Below are 27,111 nucleotides of genomic sequence, written 5' to 3' on the forward strand. Positions count from 1 at the left end.
ATCCATATTGTTCGTCACTCAGAAGTTTAGCAGCTGTAAGATGATGCGCTAGAGCTTGATTAATTATGGACTCAAATATTTTGGCAAAAAGCGAGAAGAGGATAATGGGGCAATAATTTAATGGGTTAGCTCTCTCGCCAGAATTCTTGTAAACAAGTACCACAGAAACAATTTTCCAGCACTCAGGAAAGCAAGATTCGTTCAGGCGTTTGTTGTATAGTTTGGAGAAGACCGGATCAACCTCAGCGGAGCATTTTTTTTTATAATACAGCCAAGATGAGATCAAATTCACATGCTTTTGAGGTGTCTAGGTGTGTTATGATATCATGCACCTGAGAAGGGTTGATTTTCAGTTTTCAGATCATATAGTGTGACGTCTGTCCGCAAAGGAAAGTCAGGGAGGGAGTGGTTTGCTGAGTCTAATGTGGAGTTTGAAGCAAACCGACTGGCAAGTATGTTAGCTTTCTCGGTTGCCGTGCAAACAACCTCATGATGATTGGATAGTGGGGGGATTGTTGATCGCTATATAAGTAAACTAGAAAAAAATTCTTGTCCCAGGATAGGTAAAATAAATCCCAGGAACAGAACAGTTTTGGGCCACTTTTATGTCTCCCCTACAAATATCAAAATCTAGAAAGTATGGATTACATTCAATATAAATTTGAAATATTTGGATTTTCAAAGCGGGTGTTGTGCCTATATTATGTCACATAAAACCCTTTTAGAATGCTAAAAATACATATTGATAGAAGTTCAAAAATCGGATGTACTTGAATTTTCACGATTTTCAACAATTTTTTTTATCCTTTTACATACACGTAAATTAAACAAAATATAACTCATATTTAGCCTAACAGCTGTGTTCTAAAATTCATAATGATTGGTCAATTAGTTTAGAAGTTAATCCAGTGCATGCAGTAAATAAACATATAAGTATATCTAACTCTATAAATATTGAGATAGTTATTGTTTTTCTTTTTGTGTTATTTTTTTTTTATTTTAATAGTTACGTTGTATATTCTTTGACAATAAGATACTTTGATGATATAGAAGATAATTTCCTGCTATAATTGTTTATTCACCATAAATGATTGAACCACACGCATTAATTAAATAGTTCATTAGTTATTTTAACTAAATGCCGTATGATATATTTGAAAATGATATATTGTGAAAAATCCAGTTGTCGGTGTTGAGCCACATTGTATAAGGTCTTGTGGTATAGGTTAAAACCCCTTGGGTCCTCTATATGAAGTCCAAAAGCAACTTCTAGTTAATGAAGTCAGTCTTGTTTAAGATATGAAAAAGATATCAATCGGTCGGACAAATAAAACAAAAATGACTCGGTTTCAGTATCAAACAATTTTGTTTTATTTTAGCTTTGATTTTATTTTTATTTAAAAACTCTAGTAACGAGTCGCATTATTAAGAATGTTTTAACAGATGTCAGGAAGTGACGCTGCTTTCAATGTTGTGTGTGTTAAAACATTTAACCTCCCGTTGGTTGGATGAGCAGAACTTTTACATTTCCTGGCAAAATTGGGCAGTAATTGTGTTTGGAACTGCAATAACAAATGAAAAGAAAAGGAAAATTAATCGTTAATTTCGTTTTACAATTTTGATATTTTATTTTTCTGTTTTTTTGTTTTGTTTTGTTTTTGTTTTTTTGTTTTTTAAGTTCAGTTTAATCTCAGATATCAATTCAGTTTATTTGGCAAAATAGAAATAAAAATACAAGCATGTTTCAGTTTCTTTCCAATGATTAACACTTCATTTTTTTGCACACACACACACACTCAGAGGAAAAAGAAAAAAACGACAACATAAAGGTATATACTGATGCATATAATTTTAATCGTTCATTCAATTAGGAATAAGGGATATATATATATATATATATATATATATATATATATATATATATATATATATATATATATATATATGCTCTTTATACCTAGGCATTTTGAAGCCTAAGGCTTCTCATCAGAAAAGAAGGGGTGCTAGGTGATAGATTAGAAACGTGACGTCTAGTGACAAGTACATTAGGTTCGAAATAATAGGGTGTCTAAGACAGAGGGTAAAAAATTGTTGAGCTTTTATTTTATTATCCTGATATTTCTTCTAATTCTTGGTATATACTTTTTAAAGCTTGAGTAATCAGAGCAGTAAAGAACAATATTTTTTCTTCCCAATGAACCACGATATTATACTTTGATTCTTTGTTTGGTTTTACTGTATTCCAAATACAGAATTGGTCTGCTGTGACTTTATGTCAATGTCTCTCTTAATGCATGATGAAATCTTTCAAGGATGGGGGAGGTTTTCCTCGTATCTGTATTTTAGTTTTATATTTTAAGGTCATTTGGTTTTTGTGATATTAATGTGTTTGTTTTGTGTTGATTGTGTTGGGTTTTAGAACTGGAAAAGTTGTGTAGAGCCCCTGTACAGAAAAATATAAAATATATCCGATATGACTATATTATGACAGAACCGAGTCAAGATGCTAATAAACTCTACAGATGGCTGTATTCCGATCAGTTCAGTGAGTTCGCCCACTTGGCGCCCATGTTCTAAACTGATCCTGAAAATCTCAACTGATCAACAGCCAGAATGGCACGCATTGTGGATGCATCATCATCTCTTTCCCGCCAAACAACTTCTGTGTTATATAATTATTCATGAAAAGTGACGACGTGGTAAAAGAAACTGACTAATAACCTAAGTGTGCCAAGTTCAAATCCAGTTCGTTCCAAAGAAACATTTTCATTTAGGATGTTGGCAACCTTCGTGTGGCATCTCCTGTAAGTATTCTATGTCTTCATAGAAATAATTCTAACTAGAAAAATATCGGGCAAACCAATGCCAATAATAGAATCATTTGATTCAAACGAAATAAATGAATGAATCATTAATAATCCAATAAAAAAACCGTCTATTTCGTAAGGGTGATTCACCAGATAATTAAAAAAACAACATATTTACAATAAAGCTTTCTAAAGACTATACTCTTTGAAGTGGTTCAAGCAAGACTAGCTAACAGTAAAATGACAAGCATTAGCCAAAGTCAAAAATGGTAATTTATGCATATTTTATTGACGAATTTTATTATTCTTTGAATTTTTTTTTTTTTTTTTTTTTTTTTTTTTTACATTTTCACCCCAAACAAGGCACATTGCCACTTTCGTGTAGGGGGCTACTATCAGGGGCAGCAACTGCTGGGGCACTATGTTGGGATTTGGGCAGCAAGATGTCGGTTCACGTTACACTTGAACTTCTGCATGTCAGTACAGTTAGGGAAGCAGAGACCTGGAATGGAATTCCAGAGTCTAGCGGTTCTAGGGAAGAAACTACTGGAGTAGAAAGATCTTTTACATCTAGGGATCTCTACTGTGTGGGGGTGGGATTTAGCTGCCTGTCGGGTTTGTCGAGGGTGTCTATGTCGTGGGGACACAAGTGTCTGCAGTTCGTCAGAGCATTCACCATTAAAATACTTGTAGAACAGGCAGAGGAATGCAACATTTCGTCGATGGGACAGAGGCTGAAGCTTAGATGCCAGTTCAGGGCCTATCGGATTGGCGACTCTCTTTTGAACCTTGTCTAGGAGCGAGAGACTAGCAGCAGATGCACCAGCCCAAATGTGACAACAATACTCCATACATGGGCGAATCGTGGCCTTATAGAGGTACACGATACTTTTAGGTGTCAGTAGTTTTCTAGCACGGTAGAGAGACCCTACCTTTTTTGCAGCGGCCCTGGCAATGTTGTCAATATAATTGTTCCAACTCATGTTTCCTGTGAACGTCAGGCCAAGCAGTTTGAAAGATGTACTCTCAGACAGGGAGTCACTGGCCATTGCTATTGGTGGCAGAGAAGGTTTCTTGTAATTATTGAAGGAAACCAGTTTAGTCTTGGCAGCATTGAATGTGACCATCCATTTATGTCCCTATTCCACTACAGATTAGAGGTCATCCTCTAGTGTTTTTGCTATTTCTTTAGTTATGTGTTCATTTGTTTTCCAGTCATGCCTGTTATAGAGTGTGGTGTCATCAGCATATATACCCATCTCAGAGGCAGTTTTGTCGGGGAGGTCATTAATAAATATTAGGAACAATAGAGGCCCAAGGATAGACCCCTGAGGCACTCCCGCATTTATATCACACTGTTTAGATGTACGACCGTCGAGGACAACCTGGATTTTTCTCTTATCTATGAAGGATTTAATTATGTTAAGTATTCTACCAGTGATACCGTATGATTTAACTTTCCTGAGGAGACTCTCATGCCATACCCTGTCAAAAGCCTTAGATATATCTAGAGCTACCGCTCTGCCCTCCCCCGCTTTGTCCAGTGAATGGTATATACGTTCAGAGATTACGGTGAGGATGTCTGCCGTGGAATGGGCTTGTCTAAATCCATATTGTTTGTCAGTCAGAAGTTTAGCATCTGTAAGGTGCCGGACTAGAGCATGGTTAATTATGGTCTCAAATATTTTGGCGAAAAGTGGGAGGAGGCTAATTAACAATAAACATTTTAGAAAATTTGGATTATTGATTTTATTTTTAGTCCTTTAAAATATTATCGATTACGTATTAACTTTTTAATATTATAGTTTCTTTCATATTTCTGCTTAATATTTACATCAGGAGTTCGTTTTAATTTAGTATAAATATGGCACCTTTGACTATTTTTATTTAAATGCCGTTGTTTACGATAGTTTTTTTGTTAATGTCTTTTTAATCATTTTCTTTAATAACTTTTTTAAAAAATACCTCTCATTCTACACGCAAAATTAAATGAGACCCGGCGACAAAGTGAAAGTGATTTTGTTGGTGTTAATGGTCAGTAGTGACAGTGCTCTCTTTGCACTGCTCTCCTGTCTTATTTGCAAATTAGTTTTGCTAAAACAAAGTTTCATATTTCAAATTATCTAAATTAAACTAAATTACATTTGAAACAAATTCAATTTTTTCATCGTTTAACTTTTACTGTGCTTGGTTGCTAGATTTTATAGCATGCTAATATCATTTTGTCATACTTTTTTTTCAAAGGATTCACTACTTATCAAGGCCCAGAGGCCACTCGAAGATAAGGGTTACTGAGTGTACAGTAGTCAATGGGACAATATCGTAGTAATCATTAGTTGTGGAAATTTGGTAAATTTGATTACTTAAGAAGACATCTCATCAAGAACTTGTTTACATTGGATTTGAAGACGATCATATTGTAGTTAGCTGGAAAGCAGGAAAACGGAACAGAGTTCCACAGGTGTGCAGTTCTAATAAAGAAGCTTTGTTCATGGAATCTACGTTTAGGTTTAGGCGCAAATGAAGAGTGGAGGAAATTATTGATAGTCGTTTCAGCTAGACGAGTGTTTTTTGTGAAAAATTGGCGAGGGGGGGCATAGATAGAAGCTCAGACAAGCACTTGCTATGAAAATAACGATAGAGCAGAGACAGGCTCGCAACATCTCTTCTGTAGAAAAAGAGGTTGCCGAGAAGAGAATCAGACGTCCCCCTCTAGGCTACGAAGTCTATTTTGAACTCTGTCAAGGCAGGATAAACTGCTTCTAGCAGCTCCTGGCCAGATGTGGCAACAGTACACCATCCTTGGACGTACTTGGCTCTTATACAGGTAGAGAATTGAATCAGAAGTGAGATATCTACTGGAGCGGTAAAAGGATCCCACCATTTTCCCACCAGCCTTGGCAATAGATTTGATGTACGTGTTCCATTTCAGATCAGAAGCTTGTCAAAACATGGAGCTTTCCCAAGACGAGAGCCATTCATTTCAATTGATGCCAGACGGAGATCAAAGCGTTGATAATGTAAAGATAGAAGCTTGGTTTTAGATGTATTAAAATTAACCAGCCACCTCTTTCCCCATTGCACCACATTCTCAAGATCAGAGGAGAGAGAATCGGAGAGAACTTGGTCATTTACGGCCTTTTATGTGTTGCCATTGATGGTAGTGTCGTCAGCATAAATGTTCATGAATGGTCTTAAGATGTGATTTAGGAAATCATTGCTGTAGATCAGGAAGAGAGTAAGATCCAGGATGGACTCCTGAGGGACTCCAGCATTAATATTGTGAATTTCCGATTTCTGCCCATCAACCACTACTCTTATGAACCTATCAGAGAAATTATTTAATAATTGAGAAGACATTTCCAGCTATATCATATATGGAGATCTTGTGGAGTAGACCTTTATACCATACCCTATCAAAGGCCTTTGATATGTCGAGCAATTGCCCTAGAAAGAAAGCCTCTGTTGAGAGATTCGGTAATCCTATTAGATATAACCGTTAGTGCATCTGTTGTAGATCTAGCTGAACGGAAACTATATTGCTTTTTAACACAGATTCCAACAGCTTAGTCATGATGCACAGGAGACTGATTGGTCTGTACTAAGAGGGAGATGATCGATCACTTGAATTCTTAAATACGGGGCATACTGATGAAGTTTTCCAAGGTGTTGGGAAACAATTCTCCTTAAGACAATACTTAAACAGTTTTGTAAGTATGGGAGCTAGTTCTGGTTGAAGCTTTTTCAGCACTATAATAGGAATGTCGTCAGGGCCAGTTACTTGACTGGAATCAAGGTTTGTGATTAGCTTGACAACATCACTCATAGATATGTGTATGTCGCATAGCGTGTTTTCAGATATAGGAGAAAATACATGTTGGCAGCCTTAATCGCATAGGGTAGAATTAGCTGCAAAGTTTTTGGCAAAGACTTGGATTTGATGCTGACGAGATCACCTCAGGTCCATTGATGATGGTTGGGATAAAGCACATGCTTCTGTTCAGAATCCTGTTTGCTATTTGCCAAAACTGGTGGGAACCAAGCCATTGCTCGCTACTTTGGACTTAACGGACTTAAAGAGCATACAACTCTCCCACGTTCTTTATTACTCTTTTATTGATTTGAGTTTTATTTGAAACGATTTATTTGTTTATGGTGTTTCGATGATTTCTGATTCTTTTGTATTTGTTTATTTCAGGTTTTATGTTTAAGTATTTTGCTGTAATAAATTATTTTCAATTCATCAGTTACTTCCATTTCATCGTTTGCACTAGTCTCTTTCCGCTCATTCGGAATTATGATGAATTCAGTTTTAGAAAGTAAAACAATTATCAAATAAAATTTACTTCCAAACTAACCTATCTCAAGTCAGTCTTTACCACTTGTTTACGTGTTTGCATTGGCTTTTCCTTGCCAACTGACTCTACTACCTCAATTGTTCTACATCTGTTAACACAAGAATTCTCGTCTATTGTTTCAATGTGACCATAAAAACGAAGTTTCCTGTATACATATCCCTATGCTGTCCATATTTTCTCTTTCTCTAAGTTCAAAAAATCTAAGTCTGTCTTTCAGAGTGAAATTACACATCGAAACTAAAATATATTAAATGTTATTGAGAACAGCTTGGAAATATAACCCCAATAAAAAATTCACTGTTTTTTTTTTTCCTAGAATTGTTTCTTAGTAGAAATGTGAGAAAGAAAAATGATTCAATCTGTGTCAGATGAGTAATGTTGGTGAGTCAGCAATGCGATTGCTGTGAGCAAAACATCATAATAACAGGAAGCAGCAGTTTCTCAAATTTCTCTGTCGGTAAACTGGAGAAGATCGTTGTTTTGGCGCTTTTTGCTATGGTATAAATAGTCTCGAAAAGAGTATCATGCAATTAGGATTTTGATTAGGTAACAGGTAATAAAAACACATCAGTACAATATCAATCCGCCGAAGGAAAGTAGTTCGTTACTGCTACAAAGTCGTATTTGGATTATAAATGTAATGTGAATTAATAATTTAATTATAAAATATTTATTTTATTACGTTTTGTTATGTGTGGAACTTCTCTGGTTTGTAGGGAAAAAAGAATGTTTTGCACGTATCTACTTTGTGGTGTAAATAAAAATTCGGATCAATACTTACGATCATCATATAAGACTTCAACCTTCAAGGGACCATTCGGTCGACATCCACCGCATGTTCCGCCACAAACGCCACGGATCTTCTGGTTGTTGTCAGTTCTTGTAATAGACTGAACGCGCGAATGATAGCCGTAAGACTTCCATTGAATCTGAAATAGATGATTATTTTAATCAGGAAAATCTGGACGTAATAATAGTCAACAAGAAGAAAAAAAATTAACTCCCAGCAGATTCAAGTAAGAAAATGTGCGTGCCCCACATTCACCCTCATTCATTTTCTTCTTCCCTAGCCAATCGCTCTCTATAAACTGTTATGTGATCCGGTAGCGTCTGACTTGATTGGTGTATAGTATAATGGTGCATTGATAATGTCGTTAATCACTCAGCAGGATAAACATGAATACCTGGAACAGGTTGATGAACTCGCATATAAAGTCAACGGTCTTCTAGCACATAACATATTAACGTGCATAGTGGCGCATTTTTTGGTTTCCACTTGATTTTGTTCACTATAGTCATGATGGGATATTCACACCTCCAGTATCAAACTATTGTGACATGTGTTCTCCAGAATTGCCTGAGCTATTCCCTGCTTCTTTTGTTCCAGCTCGTTTGACTCGTTGGTCTAGTGGTTTTCAATTTGCTGTTTTATACCTAATGGTAATACAGTTTACTATTCCAGTCGCTTTTTTCCAAAAACTGCAAAATTGTGGAACTCTCTGCCTGATGATTGTTTTCTTTCTATTTATAGGCTTTTTTGTTTTTTTAAGACAAAAGTCAATAGGCATCTCCTGTCTTTGCGTTTCATCCTTGTTAGATCAATACATCAAGTGGTTTCAAGAGCAATGTGAAAAAAAAAACGTGAACTCTTTGCGCGAACATCCATCTCTACTTGGGCGTGTCAGCATTTAGAATTGGAAATATGAGGGCTCATATGTAGTAAAGGTTAGATTATCATCGTCAGGCAAAACGGACGGATGAACCAGTTTGTCAATGAATAAGAGTTACTATTTACAATGCCTCCCTACGGGATAGAGTTAGACACCAGGATCGTATTTTTAACGTGGAGAAAAGTAACAAAAAATTAAATTGTCTCAGTCATGAAGAATTTCTCCTCCACTGACAGAGAACAAGAAATTGAAGTGTAGCATCTGGTGCAGTGGATAGAGGCATTCAATCCCTATGGTTCCAGGTGAGCATTGTCTGAAGATAGCGGGTTCAATCCTACCCAAAGAGGGCCAGAGGATTAGTCGGTCAAAAACATGGTGAGACAACAATAACTATGGAAGGCAGTAATTACTGAGGATACAGTTAAGAGACTCAGCATTCCTATTCCATTGCGGTTAACCAACTGAAGAAGGCCAGAGGAATGGTTGGCTGAAACATGGTGAAACAATAACAACTAATAAGCAAAGGTTAGCAAAAGAGGTAGTGAGTACTGGAAATATAGAGAGACTTGTTGTCACTCAGACTCCAGATAACACCACAGGTTGTTCTCGAAGAGAAATCTTTAATAATAATCTATGTGACTACTCCTAGTGAATAAATAATAATAATAATAATAATAATAATAATAATAATACATAATGCAAAACATGGAAAGGATAATCATGGCAGCGAGAGACACTGAAAAATCAACAAAAAAAGGAAAAGACGATAAAAGAAAAATGGGAAGAAAACCTACATGGAAGATTCATTAGGATGACAAAAGATGAAAATAACGAAAACACTTGAACATGGATGTAAAAAGGACACATAAGCCGAGAAACTGAATCCCTGATAACTGCAGCACAAGATAATTCAATAAGAATCAATCACATCAAAGCAAAGATCGACAAAACACAAGAAAACAGCAAATGCAGACTCTGTGGACAAAGAGACGAAACGATAAACCATATATTAAGTGAATGTAGCAAACTGGCCTAAAAGGAATACAAAGAACAGACATGACGAAGTTGGAAGGGCACTACACTGGGAATTATGCAAACAACTGCATCTCAAATGCACAGGCAAGTGGTACAAACATAAGCCGGCAACAGTACTTGAAAACGATAATCACAAAATCCTATCGGACATGGACATACAAACTGATAAAGCCATACAAGCAAGAAGACTGGATGTCGTAATAATTAACAAGAAAGAAAAATCCTGTCAAATCATAGACTTTGCTGTTCCAGCTGACCACAGGGTGAATATGAAAGAAAAGGAGAAACGGAGCAAATACACAGAGCTAGCCAGAGAGCTGAAAAGGGATACAGAAAATGAAGAAAATCAAAATAATACCTATAATAGTAGGAGCACTAGGAACAATTCCGAAAAACTTTGAAAAAAGATTGGGAATAATTGGAATCAGAGGAATGACTGGAAAAATACAACTAACAACAATAATGAAAACAGCTGAAATATTAAGGGAAACTCTTGAATATGGAGACTAACACACATGAGCAACAAGTGCGGACCAGACAAACTGCTGCAGAGGTAAAACATGAAGCGCCACATGGAACCAAGAACACTGAAGCTGCATATCTATAAGTTCTCTAACTCCACCCTCATTCCCCCATTACCACATCACTCCCCCCCCTCAAAAATAAAACAAAAAAAAAACCAGCCAAGTAGAATCAAGAAGGAAGGAAATCCGAGGAGAGAACACTGACCAGATAGCCGCTGGATAAGTGCGAAGGGAACTGGGACCTTGGGGAGGTTTATTGCCACTCAAATTCCAGTGAAGACCAATAGATGCTGCCAATGATAAATCAATGGCAAGCGGCTGTTGCGATAATGCAAATTTATTTGCAAATACTATCAAAAAAGGTGAGGAATGCTGGAAATCTGGGGAGACTTGTTTTCACTCAGCTTTCAGGGAATACCACAGGCTGTTTCAAGGAGAGATCTTTGATGACCTGTGTGAAAGCTCCCTGTGAGCCAATAATAATAATACTGTGCAATTTACACGGATCCAACTCGTATTTGAATAATCAACCTACTGATTTGTCAACGGTGAGTCCAGTTCCTTTTAAATTCACTTGGAAAGTGCCTTCGTTGTTACATCCATTGTCAGCTTTGAAGAGACAATCTTCGGCTGTGGCAAAATCGTGTTTGAAACTTCCGTATCCGTCTATCAAGCTGACATATTTATAGTCACCTATATCAAGGACCATTGTCTGAAAATTAAAACAAACAGAAAATGTATTAAATTCACATAAAAAATTTAATTTTTATTTCAAAAAGCAAGTTATGATAAATGATTAGCTGGTAGTATTGATTTGTAATTTTATTGTTTTTTGTTTTCACACATACAAACAACACCTTTGTGTATAAATTGTATGAAAAAATTCATCTAATAGATGGTAACATTAAATGCTACTAAGACCAAGCTCCTTTTCTTAACTACAAAAGTACCTTCTCAATCGCCGACTTCCATGACAAATGCCGCCATACCTGAAAGTACCATCGTTCAAACTCCTCGGATTAAGATTCATGAGCAATATGAATTGGAACAAATAGATCGAGGACATTGCCAGAACTGCTGCAAAGAATGTGAGCTCCCTCTACCATGCTAGAAAATTACTCACATCAAAGAGTATCCTATATCTTTACAAAGCTACAGTTCGCCCATACATGAAGTAATTGTTTCCACATCTGGGCATTTGCACTTGTCACTAGTTTCTAACCCTTAGGCAGGGTCTAAAAAGAGTTTAAAATTTAATACGTCCCACGCTATTGGCCAGGCTCTAACCTCTGTTCTATCGTCCCAATGTTTTATCTCTGTGTTTGTTTTATAAGTATTTTAATGGAATGCGTTCAGATGAACTCGTGTTAATTGTGCATTCTCAACATACATACTCCCAACTAACTAGACAAGCAGCTGTTGAGGTTCATAGATGCCGGAAAGCCTTCTACTCTACTTTCTTTCCCTGGGCTGCAAGACATTGGAGTTCATGTTCCCCACCTGACCATGGCGCTCACGGTTCCAGGTCCTGTCGGACCCTAGATCCCTTAAGACAAGCTCTATGTCTAGACTAGGTTCTTAGCTAGTCGAGTGAATGCCCCCCTCCCCTGATAGGAAACTTCCAAGATGCCCATACCCCAGCCTTTTTTTTTTTTTTTTCGTCCATGGCCACCCCAATAATTGACCTTATCTTGAAGTGACTTCATATAGACCCCACGACTACCCCACCTCATTTTTTCTTTGTTCTCGTCTAGAATTCAGCTCCATTGCTTGTTTTTAGGCCCCTCAAACCGGAAAACATTGGGCGTTTGTCATCTAGAAGGGGTTAGGAGGGCCTTACTAACACTTTTTGTTTATTTTTTTTGATTTTCTCTCCACCCCATGCCAATGAAATTTTGTCTTTTAATGAACTTACTTTTATAAAATTCTATTTTTACATACATTATCTATCTATCTATCTATCTATATATATATTTTTTTTTAATTCAATTTTCACCCCAAACAAGGCACAGTGCCACTTTGAAGCAGGGGGCTATTATCAGGGACTTAATTAGCGGGGTCATTATGAAGGGAGATGAGTAGAAAGATGTTTGTTAACATTACACTTGAACTTCTGCATATCAGTGCAGTTGGGAAAGCAGAATCCCGGAAGGGAGTTCCAAAGACCCGCAGTTCTGGGGAAGAAACTATTGGAGTAAAAGGCTTTCTTGCACCTAGGGATCTCTACTGTAAAGGGATGAGACTTAGTAGCTTGTCGGGTTTGTCGGGCGTAGTTACGTCGGGGAGGTACAAGTGTTTGCAGTTCGTCAGAGCATTCACCATTAAAGTATCTGTAGAACAGGCAGAGGGATGCAACATCTCGTCGATGGGACAGAGGCTGAAGCCTAGATGACAGTTCAGGACCTATCAGGTTGGCGACTCTCTTTTGAACCCTGTCCAGGAGCGAGAGACAAGCAGCAGCTGCACCAGCCCAGATGTGACAACAGTACTCCATACATGGGCGAATGGTGGCCTTATAGAGGTATAGGATACTGTCAGGCGTAAGTAGTTTTCTAGCACAGTAGAGGGAGCCAACCTTCCTTGCAGCAGCCTTGGCAATGTTCTCAATGTATCTATTCCAGTTCATATTCCCTGTAAACGTTAGGCCGAGGAGTTTAAAAGAAGTACTTTCAAACAATGTGTTCTTGGCCATTGCTATTGGTGGTAGAGAAGGTTTCTTGTAGTTATTGAAGGAAACAAGCTTAGTCTTAGCAGCATTGAATGTGAGCATCCATTTTTGTCGCCATTCCACTACAGATCGGAAGTCATCCTCTAGTGTTTCTGCCATTTCCTTGGATATGTGTTCATTTGTTTTCTCCTCATATCTGTTATAGAGAGTGGTGTCATCGGCAAATATACCCATCTCCGAAACAATTTTATCAGGGAGGTCATTTATGAATATCAGGAATAATAGAGGTCCAAGGATAGACACCTGAGGTACTCCCGCATTTATGTCATATTGTTTAGATGTATGACCGTCGAGGACAACTTTGATTTTTCTATTACTTAAGAAGGATTTAATTACATTATGAATTCTTCCAGTGATTCCATATGATCTAATTTTCCTTAGAAGACCATCATGCCATACCCTGTCAAAAGCCTTAGATATATCAAGGGCCACCACTCTACCCTCCCCTGTTTTGTCCAGTGAACGGTATATATGTTCAGAAACTACAGTTAAGATATCTGCTGTTGAACGGGCTTGCCTGAATCCATATTGTTTGTCAGTCAGGAGTTTAGCAGCTGTTAGGTGCTCGACTAGGGCTTGATTAACTTAGGACTCAAATATTTTGGCAAAAAGCGGGAGGGGGCTAATAGGGCGATAATTTAGTGGGTCAGTTCTTTCACCAGAATTCTTGAAGACTAGTACCACAGAGGCAGTTTTCCAGCAGTCGGGAAAGCAAGATTCGTTAAGGCATTTATTGTAAAGTTTGGACAGAACTGGAGCAACCTTGGCAGAACATTTTTTTAATAGCACAGCCGGGATGAGATCTGGTCCACATGCTTTTGAGATGTCTAGGTTTTTATAATAGCATGTACCTCAGAAGGGGTGATTTTCCAATCGCCTAGTGTGGCGTCTGTTCGCATATATATATATATATATATATATATATATATATATATATATATATATATATATATATATATATATATATGATGAAAATAATGCGAAAGTAGTTAAATTTATTTCAAATAAACCGCGCCGGAGACTTCATGAATCTGCGCTTATTGCAAATTCAAGCACAATTAAACAAGGTGCAGGTTTCTATAACATAGCGCCATTAATTTAACAGCGCAAGCCCCCCCTCCTTCCTTTTTGAATTTTCAACATCTTTTTCCGTTTTTTCTGAAATAGAACAGCATCACACTTTGCACGTGCAACATTTTCAAATATTTTGTACTGGTGTTTTTTGTTTCTCAATCTCATTCATCACAGAGGAAGTCTCGAAATAAAGACGAAACGTTGATGAACACATAATACGGTTTGTTCCTTTTTATTCTCTCTCTCTCTCTCTCTCTCTTTCTCTCTCTCTCTCTCTCTCTCTATATATATATATATATATATATATAAAAAGATTTGATTTTGGAATCTTAAGTAGTATAACCCCAAATGAGTTTGTGGTATTATGGTGAATGAAAACACTAGCTAGGATTAGCATAGACCAATCAAAGGTACAGTGACGAGTATTGCCAAAGACCCCTCCTTCCCAAGGTTTTGATTGGCCTTGTGCCTTATTTTGTTTTGTTGATTTTCTTTGGCAAAATAAAATATATAAATCAAATTCCCCTCAGTTTCAACAATTATTACCAATCCTTACAGTGACGTCATGCTGTCCACCCAGTAAACTCACTTACCATTATTTTTGAGTGGCCTTTGAAAAGTGGTGATCTGTTCGTACATTAAAAAGAAAGGATGGGCAGATGTGTGATTTTTTTAGTCATAGAAGCTGATAAATATTTATTTTATAGAGTAGCACAGGCTACTAAAGAGTTGTGAACGTTCAATTCGTTCAATTCGCAACCCCACGTTAAAATATTGTCCATGTTTAGAGGGCAACTAATCGGAATCGAAATCGAGAATCGAAAAAATCGGAACTTTTGAGGGTATCGGAATCAGTAAAAGTATCGGAATCGGAAAAAAAATTAGCACCTACTTTCCGATGCAAAGAGCGATGCCTTTAATTGATTACTTTTGAGTTTTATCTGATTAAAACTTAATTTTCCATGGCTCATATTTATTAGTAGAGTCAATATACTGAAACAACCCTCCTCCAACCCCTAACCCCCCCAACCAGAAAATTGTTACAAAAGATTTATCAACTGATTCGTGTAGGTTTTAATGTACTTTTTAACATACTAAAAGTTTACCAAAGTATGACCCCTGGAAAACTGTTTTTTTTTTTTTTCAAGATGGCGTCCAAGATGACCACTGAAACCTTTGAACGCTCATAATCTATAACTATCAATTCAAATTTGATGATCTTGATGTCTATTCTTACATTGGGACAAAGAACACATTAAGACAACTAGGGATATCAGTGAGCTGTTAAATCATTATCAAATTGGATACTTGATCGTCAGATGTGCATTATCACCTTATACTCAAACACTTACAACAAGCAATAGTTAAAAGAATTTATTCTTGATAGCAAACTAATTATTATTATTTTTGATTTGGCAGTTAGAGAGTGTGGGAAATCGTATATAGTGGTTGTAGTTAGTCGAGTGTTTTTTGTGAAATTTTGACAACGGAGGACCATAGATTGGAGTTCAGTCGAGCACTTGCCATGAAAATAACGTTAGAACAGAGACAGGCTCGCAATGTCTGTCTTTTCTGTGGAAATGGAGAGAGAGAGAGAGAGAGAGAGAGAGAGAGAGAGAAGGTGTTTTCTAGAGGCGACAAACATTAAATTGACAACACTATTTTCTTTAATTGCAGATTTGACAACTATCGGTTGAGTTTGGCTTTGTTTGGCAATTCATCATGAAGAGACTGATACCTACGCAGTGTTTACAAATTGCAAATGATACGATCAATTTACTGAGAGAAACATATGATGAACGAATAATTTCATGAAATGGGTCTGTCAACTAGCCACCTCATTCATTTAACCTCATAAGATTATTTTCTTTGTGAATATGTAAAATCCCAATACTACTTTGATAAACTAGACATAATAAACCATATGGAAGACAGCATTCGACGCATTATTTCCGAACTGAAGCTTAATTTTATCATTACAGTTTGTGAAAATTGCATCTCTAGATTATTTCATACATGCGGGAGGGGGTGCTCGAAATTATAATTAAACTAGCAGGCCGCCCAGTGTTGCTCAGTCATAAAATATGTTTAAATATGATATTTAATTCATGTAGATTTCGTATTTATTATTATAGATCCAATTGGGTGCCATCAGCCAGAATCGAAATTACAACATTTAGTGCTCTAGCCTTAGTTATTACCATTTAAGCTATCGATAAATAAATAAGAAAGGTTAAAAATTAAGTGACTTTAAGATATGAATGTATATTTGCTCATGCATACAAGAACAGGTTTAGTTCACTTACTCTTGCTAAGATCAACTGTTTTTTTTTTGGGGGGGGGGTCGAATTTAGACTTCTTAACAGCTATTTTTACATCGAAAAATCGAAATTGTTGCACAGATCCAAATCCTCTATTTATCAAGTTTTCCAAATATTACAAGAGGGATTTTGTAGACCCTTCTGCAGACACACTGACAAGGTCACGTGTGTGTGTGTGTGTGTGTGTGTGTGTGTGTGTGTGTGTGTGTGTGTGTGTGTGTGTGTGTGTGTGTGCTAGAAATTTTCATCCTAAATGCTACGCAATAATGCACAATATAGAAAATATGCATCAATAAACTTGAGTGTAATAGGCATATGAAACTAATCATCCGATAAGAAGCCATAATAAATGAACAGTTAATTAATGAACGTGTGTTTTTAAAGAACATGCAAATAAGTTAACCTTCATGAAGTCGCTCGCATATTCCTGACTGAGTTCATTGCAATAATTTTAAATAAAAAAGTAGGCTTTTAATATCAATGTCAGTAAGACAAAAAAAAACAACTTTATATGTGCATAGATAGATAGATTATAAATGCCAAAATTTATTTTTTGGGTTAAACTAAATATTTGTGTAATAAAAATATTTCTCTGTGATTTATTTGAACTGAAAGTTCGCGTTGAGCACTTGCTGTTGAATTAAAAAGTCGGTCAATTTAGCTCTTATGCGTAGATCATCGTATAACGATTTGATCACTGTCTGTCTGACGTAATGAACATTTAAATTAAAATGTTTAAAAATTCAACGCTATTTCACATGATTAATGGTAGCCGAATGGATACGGCCTCCGCTAATCGAGCCAGAGATGTCTCGTGTCGCGGGGTTCGAATCGTTCGACTGGTAGTAATCGTGACACCCTGCACTGAAGAATCCCGAAAGGATGAAACACTAGTGTCTGTAGGTATTTAATTATTATAGTAAAAAAATAATTATATATATATATATATATATATATATATATATATATATATATATATATATATATATATATATATATATATATATACACTCGGGGTTTTTTTTATATTCAAAAGTAATGGACTAGTGAATTCAACGAGGTTGTTAGATAGTGCTCAATAAAAAAAGCTGATAATACTTGTTTATTGTTATATAAACATGTTTACATCCCGCTGCTACAAACAGCCACTTGTTTCAGTCAAGCAACAGATATCATCAGGCAGCGACTTGACTATTCAAATGTTCAATGAATAATGGATTTTTATTTTAGGTAGGAACTCTTTAAAAGTTGGAGTTAAAAAACCTTAAAACACAGAACTTTAATTATAAGATATAAAGAGGGAGGGGCAATCTAAAGAAAACTAAAAAAATATAATGGAGAGAGAATGATTCGGAAGAGAAAAAAAAAAGAAATAGAGAAAGAAAATAGAGCAGAAGAAAAAATATATGGAGAAGAAAAAGAAAAACAGATAAGGGGTTATTATAAAGAAAACAAAGGCTGGAAGAGAAAAGAAAGAATGATGAAATATAGTTTGAGAGAGAAAGTAAGAATTAATAGGAAGGGAATCTTAAAATATTTAGAGGATATAGAAAAGGAAAATATCTGCGTGTGAACTAATTTATGAACAATTATACATGTCAGTAACGAGGCACGTTATTATAACACCAACAGAATATACAATCTTAGCGTTAAAGTGTACATGTCAAAAGTGACAGCGAATGTAAGTAACTAACATATTTATCATCTCACATACGTCCACGAGTAATATCCACGCAGTTTAAACATACGTCTACAATTAATTAAGCCCTTTATACTAAATGATAAAAGTTTAAAATTTTCGCGTTTTTATTAAATAAATATATAAAAATAATGATAAAACAATATTAAAATTAATTATGATAATAATAATAATAATAATAATAATAATAATAGTAATAATAAAAATACTAGTAATAATAATAATAATAATAATAATAATAATAATAATAATAATAATAATAATAATAATAATAATAATAAAACAATAAAATTAATATTTATTATCTTTTTTATATAACGTATTTAGCCATAAGAGGGGATTGAAGAAAGTAAATAGGACTAAAAATTATAAAGAACTAGCAAAACTACCCGTCGTTGACTGGGTTCAAAAACAGCCTACAGAAAATGGACTCTGATTTATTAAAGTATGATAGGGTATGAAAAGGAAGGGTTGTAAAGAGATAGCTTCGAATTTGGGGGTATCAAAACTGAAGCAAAATATGAAGAAAGTAAAAATAAAATAGATAAACCCCATAATTTATTATACCATACCTGTTCACACTGAAACACTTATCACAATATTCTGAGAATCTATATTAAAAAACCTTGTTAAACTTTGTTACATATTTCCATTCTATGGAGGCCAGAAGCGAATGCAGACCCCACAATTTTATTATACCATCCCTATTTAAGTTAAAACATACTTGTCAAGCTATTCTTATGTACATCTATATCAAAAAAACACTTGTAAACGTTTTTTTTTTTTTTATTTCCATACTTCCTGGACCAGGCCCGAACTCAGACCCCACAATTTTAATGAAGCACCTATTCCTGTGTCTCAATATATCTTCTATCATTATATGTAATCAGTTTTTTTTAAATAGTCAACCATATAGGCGCCTATTCGTGACCACATACACACACACACACACACACACACACACACACACGCACACATTCAGCTTTATATTATAGATTATATAGATTATATATATATATATATTATATATATAATATATCTATATAATACTAAAAGTCTATGGATCTTGTATGTTTGCAATCAGATTTCCGGTTTTCAACATCCGGTTGCGCATGCGTAAATAGCAACGTCTTCAATCCGTTATTCCAATTCCGGAATTTTTATATCGCTTTTAATACAAACAATTTCATTTAATTTGATCAAATAGTTATTTATATATACAAATAATACATAGATTCATAGATAATTATAATATATATTATAAAATCTATTTATCTATGAATCTATTAATAATATGAAATATTACCCTATACAATTTATGGAAAGAAAACACCTCTCACTTTCCCTCTAATAGATTTCAACACTCCTACTCCCTCTGTTTTCGTTACGTACGCGAGAAATAGTTACGTGGATAGAGTTATCCCCCTTAACTAATCCAGACCTTTTTACTAGAGGGCGTTATTACAAAAAAATTTCTTTTTCTTCTTCCCATGTTTTTTAAAGTCGTCTGCTTACATTTCCAAACGGAAAGCTGAATCGGTAAATGCACACATTTCTATTACATTAAATAGTGTTTTCCTTTACACAATGGGTACTGAATGTTTGCTTAAATTAAATGAAAAAAGTTACATTTTATTTTCATTTTCTATTTAAAAAGCCATTATTAACATGTGGAGAGTGTTTTTTTTATTATTCTGTACTTTCAACTAACAATTTCATTTAAAAGATGATATATCAAAATTTGAATTTAACTATAATAAGGATTATGATACCTGTTCAGTGCATAAGTATGACCAACCACTTATAATTCAGTAACTGTAATTTAAAAAAAAATAACAATTATAATAAACAGAACGACTCATAGAAATCTATCTATATTCTTTTTTCATTTTAATATACTTTCATAGAAATGCTTCTGTTATGTAAAAAAAAAACTATTTTCTTTATGCCACAAGTGTCACGCTCATACATGAATTCCATAGCTAATATAACGTACTGACCCAACGGGTCACGGGTGGTCTAGTATATATATAAATATATATATATATATTATGTATATATAAATATATATATATGTTATATATATATATATATATATATACATATTTTATATATATATATATATATACATATTTTATATAATATATATATTATATATATTATATATATATATATTATATATATGAGGGGCGTGCAATTAGTAATGCCCCTGACCCACTTCCCATAGCATTAGAGCAACGAAACTTGGCACAGTTATTAGTCTTTCTCTACATAGGAACCACCCACAGTTATGCATTTCTCCCATCATTTGATGCAGCTCTGGAGACCGGTTTTTTAGAACACTCCAGGTTGGTCCTCCAACCACGACGTGACTTCAGAAATGAAGGCTGCATCATCTGGGAAACGCTTTCCTTTCAAAAACAACTTCATGGCTGGGAAGAGGTGAAAGTCTGATATTGCCCCGCCTATTGATTTTGATAGCTTCCCTTAATTTCCTCAGAAGTGAAGCATAATAGGCTCCTGTAATTGTGGTACCCTTTGCCAGGAAATCGGTCATCACTACTCCGTCCTGGTCCCAGACGACTGTGAGCATGACCTTTTATAGTGTTTGCAATTAATTGAATTTTCGGGCTTTGTAGCAGCGGGATGTAAACATGTTTATATAACAATAAACAAGTAATATATATATATATATATATATATATATATATATATATATATATATATATATATATATATATAATAATCAAATGTTACAAATATTCAATTTATCTATCATGCAATCAACCTACGACAAAGAAGGAAATTCAAAATGGAAAGTCAAACCGAATTACATACGATGGGTATCTAGACACCATATTCGACAACTAAGACGCCGCAAACAGATATCCGACAATTAACGGCAACAGACAGGCAAATATAGTCTTTTATATCAGTATAGATTTTGTTTACCTCGGGTAAAAGTCGAACTTTTGTGTAAATACTCTTTCCTGGTCGTCCTCGTCCCAGGGCTGTCCGGGTTAGGCAGAACAAGCCGATCGCTTTCAACGGGGACGACAGGGCAAAATTCTCTTTCTTCAATGTGATGTACTCTTTTGGTTTATCAGTCTTCATTCCGGCACAGAAGACATTCACTCTCTCGCCGTTCAAGATCTTCGGATAAATCCAGTATTGTCCATCGGGGACATTTTTACCACATGATTGAAATTCTTTGCAAGATCTCGGACCTAAATAGTGAAAAATAATGGAAATAGAACAGAGATAGCATCATTCCGATATTTAACTGCTTCGCAATCAATACATTTTATTCTATGAAATTTACGTACAATGTTACAATATTAGGGACTGTGTTAACGGTGGTTAGGTCAGCTAGTATAGGCATATTTATTGCATGTCATGATAACCCAATTTTGCAAAACAGAATCGTTCCCAAAGATGGGCGACATAAAGTTGAGGCTAGAGACAGCTGATCAAACGGCGTAGACAAAACAGCAGTATGAGTCGAGATGACGAATGAGGTCACGTTTGCCGAACTGAGAGAAAACAGGTTTTCAAATCAGTCTGTCTGTGGAAGCCGTAGGATGACACAATAATGGGAGCCTATCTTTGGAAACACGTATGAGATACATCGCTGAGAATAACCTAGAAAACGTTGATAACCGCTAAGTGTGAAATGTTACACCGACCTAACATTTGTTCGCATGTCACTCATTTCCGTTAAGTTAAAAAGCTAACTCAATAATTAGCTATGAAAACCTTAGTTTCTCTCCAAAATGAGTTAATTCTCTCCAAAAATAAAACCTTTAAGAAACTCTTAGCGAAAGTCTCCTTGTATATTTTCTGAATGAAAAAAAAGCTTTATTTATATAGTAAAATGGCTAAAAATAATTTTTAGATTTGACTGATCAATACATTTTACATTCGTCAGATAAGTATATTTTACATAAGCATATCAATATATATTAAATCGACCAATACAGTTGTAACAGGGCCGCTAGAATATTTAGCCGCATGATACCTATGCAAATGACCAAGCCGGTGCACAATGTGATGTCACAGCTGAGGAAGAGAAAGGAAATAACGTGTTGCACGGTGTCCATTTATAGTGCGAATCCAACCCACTAAAGAAAAGACGGGTTTGTATTACTATATACATAGATTCGAAAAAGTTGCCAAAAACCAAATATCTAACAAATAAATGTTATCAAACGCAAGGTAAGTCACTTTTCTACCTAACTGGATATTTTTTAGTGTTTTTATTTATTGTAACATGTTTATAAAATACGAAAAACATAGTGTTTACCCATGTATTGGAAAAATAAAAATGGTGCCCAACTCTCTGTTAAACACGGTAAGTTTGGGAAATGAGTTAAAAATAAACTATACAAAATACTGCTAAAAACCCACCGAATATATGTCAGCCTATGTCAGGGTAACATATATTGAGCGAGTTTCTAACAGTATTTTGTATAGTTTTTTATTTTTAACCCATCATATATTAGTCGGCGTGACCGACATTCCCATCAGATTATGATGTATGAAGCGACTGGTAATAAACTCATATATATTCTGAAAGAAGAAGAAAGAAGTCAATAAACTCTTCATCGCCTTATAAAGTGGGAGGTAATGCCTTTGAGAATAGCCTCTTGAGATCGAACAGATATTATCCTTTGAAATATTTATTTCATAAAAAATAAATACTAAATTTGACATTAAGTTTCATGATTTGGGTGAAGTTGGAGAAGTGTGATCACCCATAGTCTTAACCATAATTATGATTAAACATAATCATAATTATATAGACATAATCATAAAATATGATTAGACATAATCATGAACTATTTTTGATAGCAATAACTCTTTTAATCGCTATTCAACCAATTGCAATAATACTACATGAACAACCATTACTTTAAATATATTTATTAATTGACGATTTTATTTATAATTTATGATCATGGCGAGAGGGATAAAAGAACATTTCAAAAAGTCCATAAAATAAAGAATCAAAATAACCCGGAGAATAGTACGAGTCTAAACTTTTTTTTAGAAGTGTAGGGAGAAGAGAGATCACAGACGGCAGAGGGTTGCAACAGAGCTTTCAGAACCAGACACAATTTACATCTGTGGCCAACTACATCAGAGCCTTCTGATTCAGGATAGGCTTGCACAGTTAGAGCAGAAGCTGCAATTCGCTAACAGACTTAATATAAGGCGAAGAACTCAATTGTTTTCTGAAATAAACAGATACTAACAGCAAAACCGAAAAAAAGCAGATCAATCTCTAAATGGGAGTGTGTTTTAAGATTCTGGCGTAAATGAAATAGAGGTGGAGTTCGAGGAAGAATCGTGTCATTTCGATATGAAGTACATTGGAGAGGTCATAAGCAAAATATAGTCGAAAATAGAAATAGTGGGGGATTTCAAATGCTAAAAATATAAACATGGGGCATATAATCATTAACTATTTGGGATAACAGTAACTATAATAATATAGGGGCACGACAAAATTGCTTAACTCTCAGAGGCCAATCAGTTAATCTTGTATCAGCAAAATTAGATTAAAAATGAAACGACTTACTTCGACAACGTCCGTTCGGCGACGACCATCTCCCTTCTTTTGTGCACTCAACGATGTAGCTTTCGCCCATCAGACATCTGTAAGTCGCCTTTGCCTTGTAACCCGTTTCTTTGTAATCGATCGCGGCATATCCCAAAAGAGGCGGATCGCCACAGTCGACGGGCTTCTTACAAGCTTTACCCTGGTGACTCCATTGGCTGTTCTCTCCGCAAACCGCAGTGTATATCTCGCCTGTTTCGCACGTGTATTCGGCATTAGCAAGATAATCTGTGCGATCGTAAGACACAGATGAATAATCCAGATTTGGAGGTTTACCACAGTCGATGGGTTTGTAATCTAAAACGAAACAAAAACAAATATTAATGTGGAAACAGTTGTTTAATGAATAGAGGGGTGTGAATATTGTTAGTCTCTTTTTTATGTGTGCGATCCAGGGTTCTTTCATGTGGTTCGGTATTGAAAATGTTGTCTGTTCTCTTATATGTTTAGTTGAAAAATGTTTACACATGAAGAAAATATGATGGACATTTCATTTTAAAATATAGGTAACTGTTAATCAAGTTCCATTATCTACAAGTTGCTTCTGGCTGGATCATTCTCACACAAGTTTCTGAACCTTGCATTACAACAATACAATCTAACATATAAAGTTATCTTGTCGATTTTTCAAGTCATAGGAAAATAGCAATGCTTATGTTTCTGAATTTTTAGATAATTCGTAGGGTATCAGGTTTCGTTTCATTAACCATGACTGGGTAGGAGTCCTACGTAATTCGCAATTGTATTTTTTAGTCTTACCCACACTGAGGATTGCACATTCAAGTTTCAGTAGAGTATCACTTACAACTGAATTTTACCTAGTACTTACAACTGAATTTTACCTAGTACTTACAACTGAATTTTACCTAGTACTTTATTCGTTATGCCACGGTTCCTTCCGTACAGATTCTCGAGTTCAACAGAAAGATTTTCGTTCGACAACGAATAACGTCAGAGGTAACATCGGCCGAAACATTGCCAATGTCAGCGGCATTCATCCTAGGAGGTTTGAACCGGCTTCCCCCATAGGAGGAAGGTTCATGGGAGTATGAGATGCACAAGCGATCCCCAGTCGCATGTATATCCCCGTTAGGGGAAATGACGACGTTAGGTTTTTGCAGTTCTTGCAGGGAGGTGTCGACGTCCTCCTACATACAGCGCCTGGTATCCCCAAATTGTCACCCATCTGATACTGTCTAGGCTCAACGTTGCTTAACTTCGGTGGCCTAACGAGATCCGGTGCATCAACCTGATTATTCCATATACAAATGTGAAAATAACACTCAAGATGAGAATGATAGTCTGAATAATCCAAATAATACGATTATATAATTACCTTAGCAATCAATGCAATTTCAAATCCTTATGATTAATTATATGGTTTCTAGGGTTAACTTAAGATTAAATCTAGGGGGTCAGTCATACCTAATAATTCGATATACACTTAACTCTAAATGTAAGTAATATATAACAAAACTTTAGCAAATAATCTAAACAAAATGTACTGTAACTTCCATGTTTAAACAACAGGAACTTAATTCATATATGGTGATATAAGGATTGGGAGCCTGCCGACCCCTAGCGGGGAATAGCTATTCATTAACTTTTTAAATTTCACGTAAGACATCTTTATTTGATCATTATCTTCAGAAATAAATACTTTTTTATAAAGACAGTTTAGTATAAGATTATGACAATGCAAGCATATATCGGGTGCGACAAGAAAGACATTTGAAAAACATTTGATTTTTTAAACTTAAATCTTACTCTATCACTAGTATTTAAAAAAATCTATATCAATAAAATACAACATCTGTCTGTATGTTTGTACGTTTGTACAGGGTGGCCAAGAAGTCAATAAGGGATCACTGATGGGATTTATTTATGAGAAAATAACATCTTTTAAATGGTTTCTATTTTCAGCTTCACAAAAATTCGTATATTTTCGAAAACATTATCCATAACGGATTGCAGGATCACTCAATTACGATTCAATTCCTCGACTTCAATCCCGGTTTTCTCCTTCAATTCCTATACATTGTTGAGAGTTCCATCATTTGGGTGAAGTTGGAGAAGTGCGGTCATCCATAGCCTTAACTAGATATAATCATGAACAATTTTACAAAAACAATAATCCTTTTAACAACACATGAACAACGTTACTTTAAATATATCCATTAATTGATGGTTTTATTTATAATTTATGAGGATGGAGAGAAGAAAAAAATCGCCAAAACAAAGAATCCAAATATAATCCACAGAGTAGTAAGAATCTACACTGTTTATTTCTTTCTGTAGAAGTAGGGAGAGAGGAGAAATCACAGACGACAGAGAGTCACAACCAGACACAATGTGCATTTGTGGCCAACTGCAACAGAGGTTGCAGATCCAAGATAGGCTTGCACAGTTAGAGCAATCTATCAACAGACTAATCTAAGGCGGAGAACTCCATTGTCTTCTGAGATAAACAGATGCCAACAGCAAAACCGAAAACAAGCAGATTAATCTCTGAATGAGAGTGGGGTTTAAGAGTCTGGGGTAAATGAAATAGAGGTGGAGTTCGAGGAAGAATAGTGTCATTTCGATATGAAGTAAATTGGAGAATGTTCTGATTGGCATCTCCCCAAATATATGACAGTAGTAATTCATCTTGTGACTATGTGACTTTTATAAATGTAGAAGAATGCGTCAGAGTGAAGTACTTTCTGGGGCGGTAAAATGACCCAACTATGTTAAGAGAGACATTAGCAACAAATTTGAGGTCAATCTTCCATTTCAGATCAGTGGTGAAAGTCAGCCCTAGAGGCTTAAAGAAAGAGGCTTCCTCGAAAAGAAAGGCACTCATTTTCACTGGAGAGAAGTGAGAATCCGAACATTATTGGTAAAAAGAGAAAAGCTTGGTGTTAGAGTCATTAAACATAACGAGCAACATTTTCTCGATTGCACCACGTTCACCAAGTTGCAAGCGAGAGAGTCAGAAAAACCTTGATCATCAATGCTTTTTGAAGTGCTGCCATAAATATTGGTGTTATCTGCATCGTGTTCAGGGAATATCAGAATATGATTGGGAAGATTATTTATGAAGATCTTGAAAAGAGTTAGACACATAATGGATTCTTGAAGCATGTTAGTATTGATGCTATGTGCTTCGGACTTTTCCCCCATCAATAATTACTCTTATAGACCTATCGAAGAAAAAAAATTTTATGGTTCGAAAATATTTCCAGATAATCTATAACTAGCAAACCTTTGTACCAAACTCTATCAAATTCCTT

General features: G+C 35.4%; 1 protein-coding gene and 1 long non-coding RNA gene across 2 annotated transcripts in view; one reads left to right on the forward strand and one right to left on the reverse strand.

The window, feature by feature from the left end:
- Window positions 1–27,111, forward strand: part of LOC145279675 (uncharacterized) — a 95,616-nt gene that overhangs the window by 20,435 nt on the left and 48,070 nt on the right. The window lies entirely within an intron of this gene.
- Window positions 1,348–27,111, reverse strand: part of LOC145279673 (A disintegrin and metalloproteinase with thrombospondin motifs 20-like) — a 40,563-nt gene continuing 14,799 nt past the window's right edge. Inside the window, exons 4-8 of the mRNA XM_080130938.1 lie at window positions 23,798–24,133; window positions 21,169–21,443; window positions 10,930–11,106; window positions 7,947–8,094; window positions 1,348–1,562 (exon numbers count right to left, since the gene is read on the reverse strand). Of these exons, the coding sequence (XP_079987064.1) occupies window positions 1,522–1,562; window positions 7,947–8,094; window positions 10,930–11,106; window positions 21,169–21,443; window positions 23,798–24,133 (977 nt within the window). The 3' untranslated portion in view covers window positions 1,348–1,521. The remainder of the gene's footprint in view (window positions 1,563–7,946; window positions 8,095–10,929; window positions 11,107–21,168; window positions 21,444–23,797; window positions 24,134–27,111) is intronic.

The sequence above is a fragment of the Euprymna scolopes genome, chromosome 7 (assembly GCF_053919585.1).
Source record: "Euprymna scolopes isolate OS-2025 chromosome 7, ASM5391958v1, whole genome shotgun sequence".
NCBI classification, from domain to species: Eukaryota; Metazoa; Mollusca; class Cephalopoda; order Sepiida; family Sepiolidae; genus Euprymna; species Euprymna scolopes.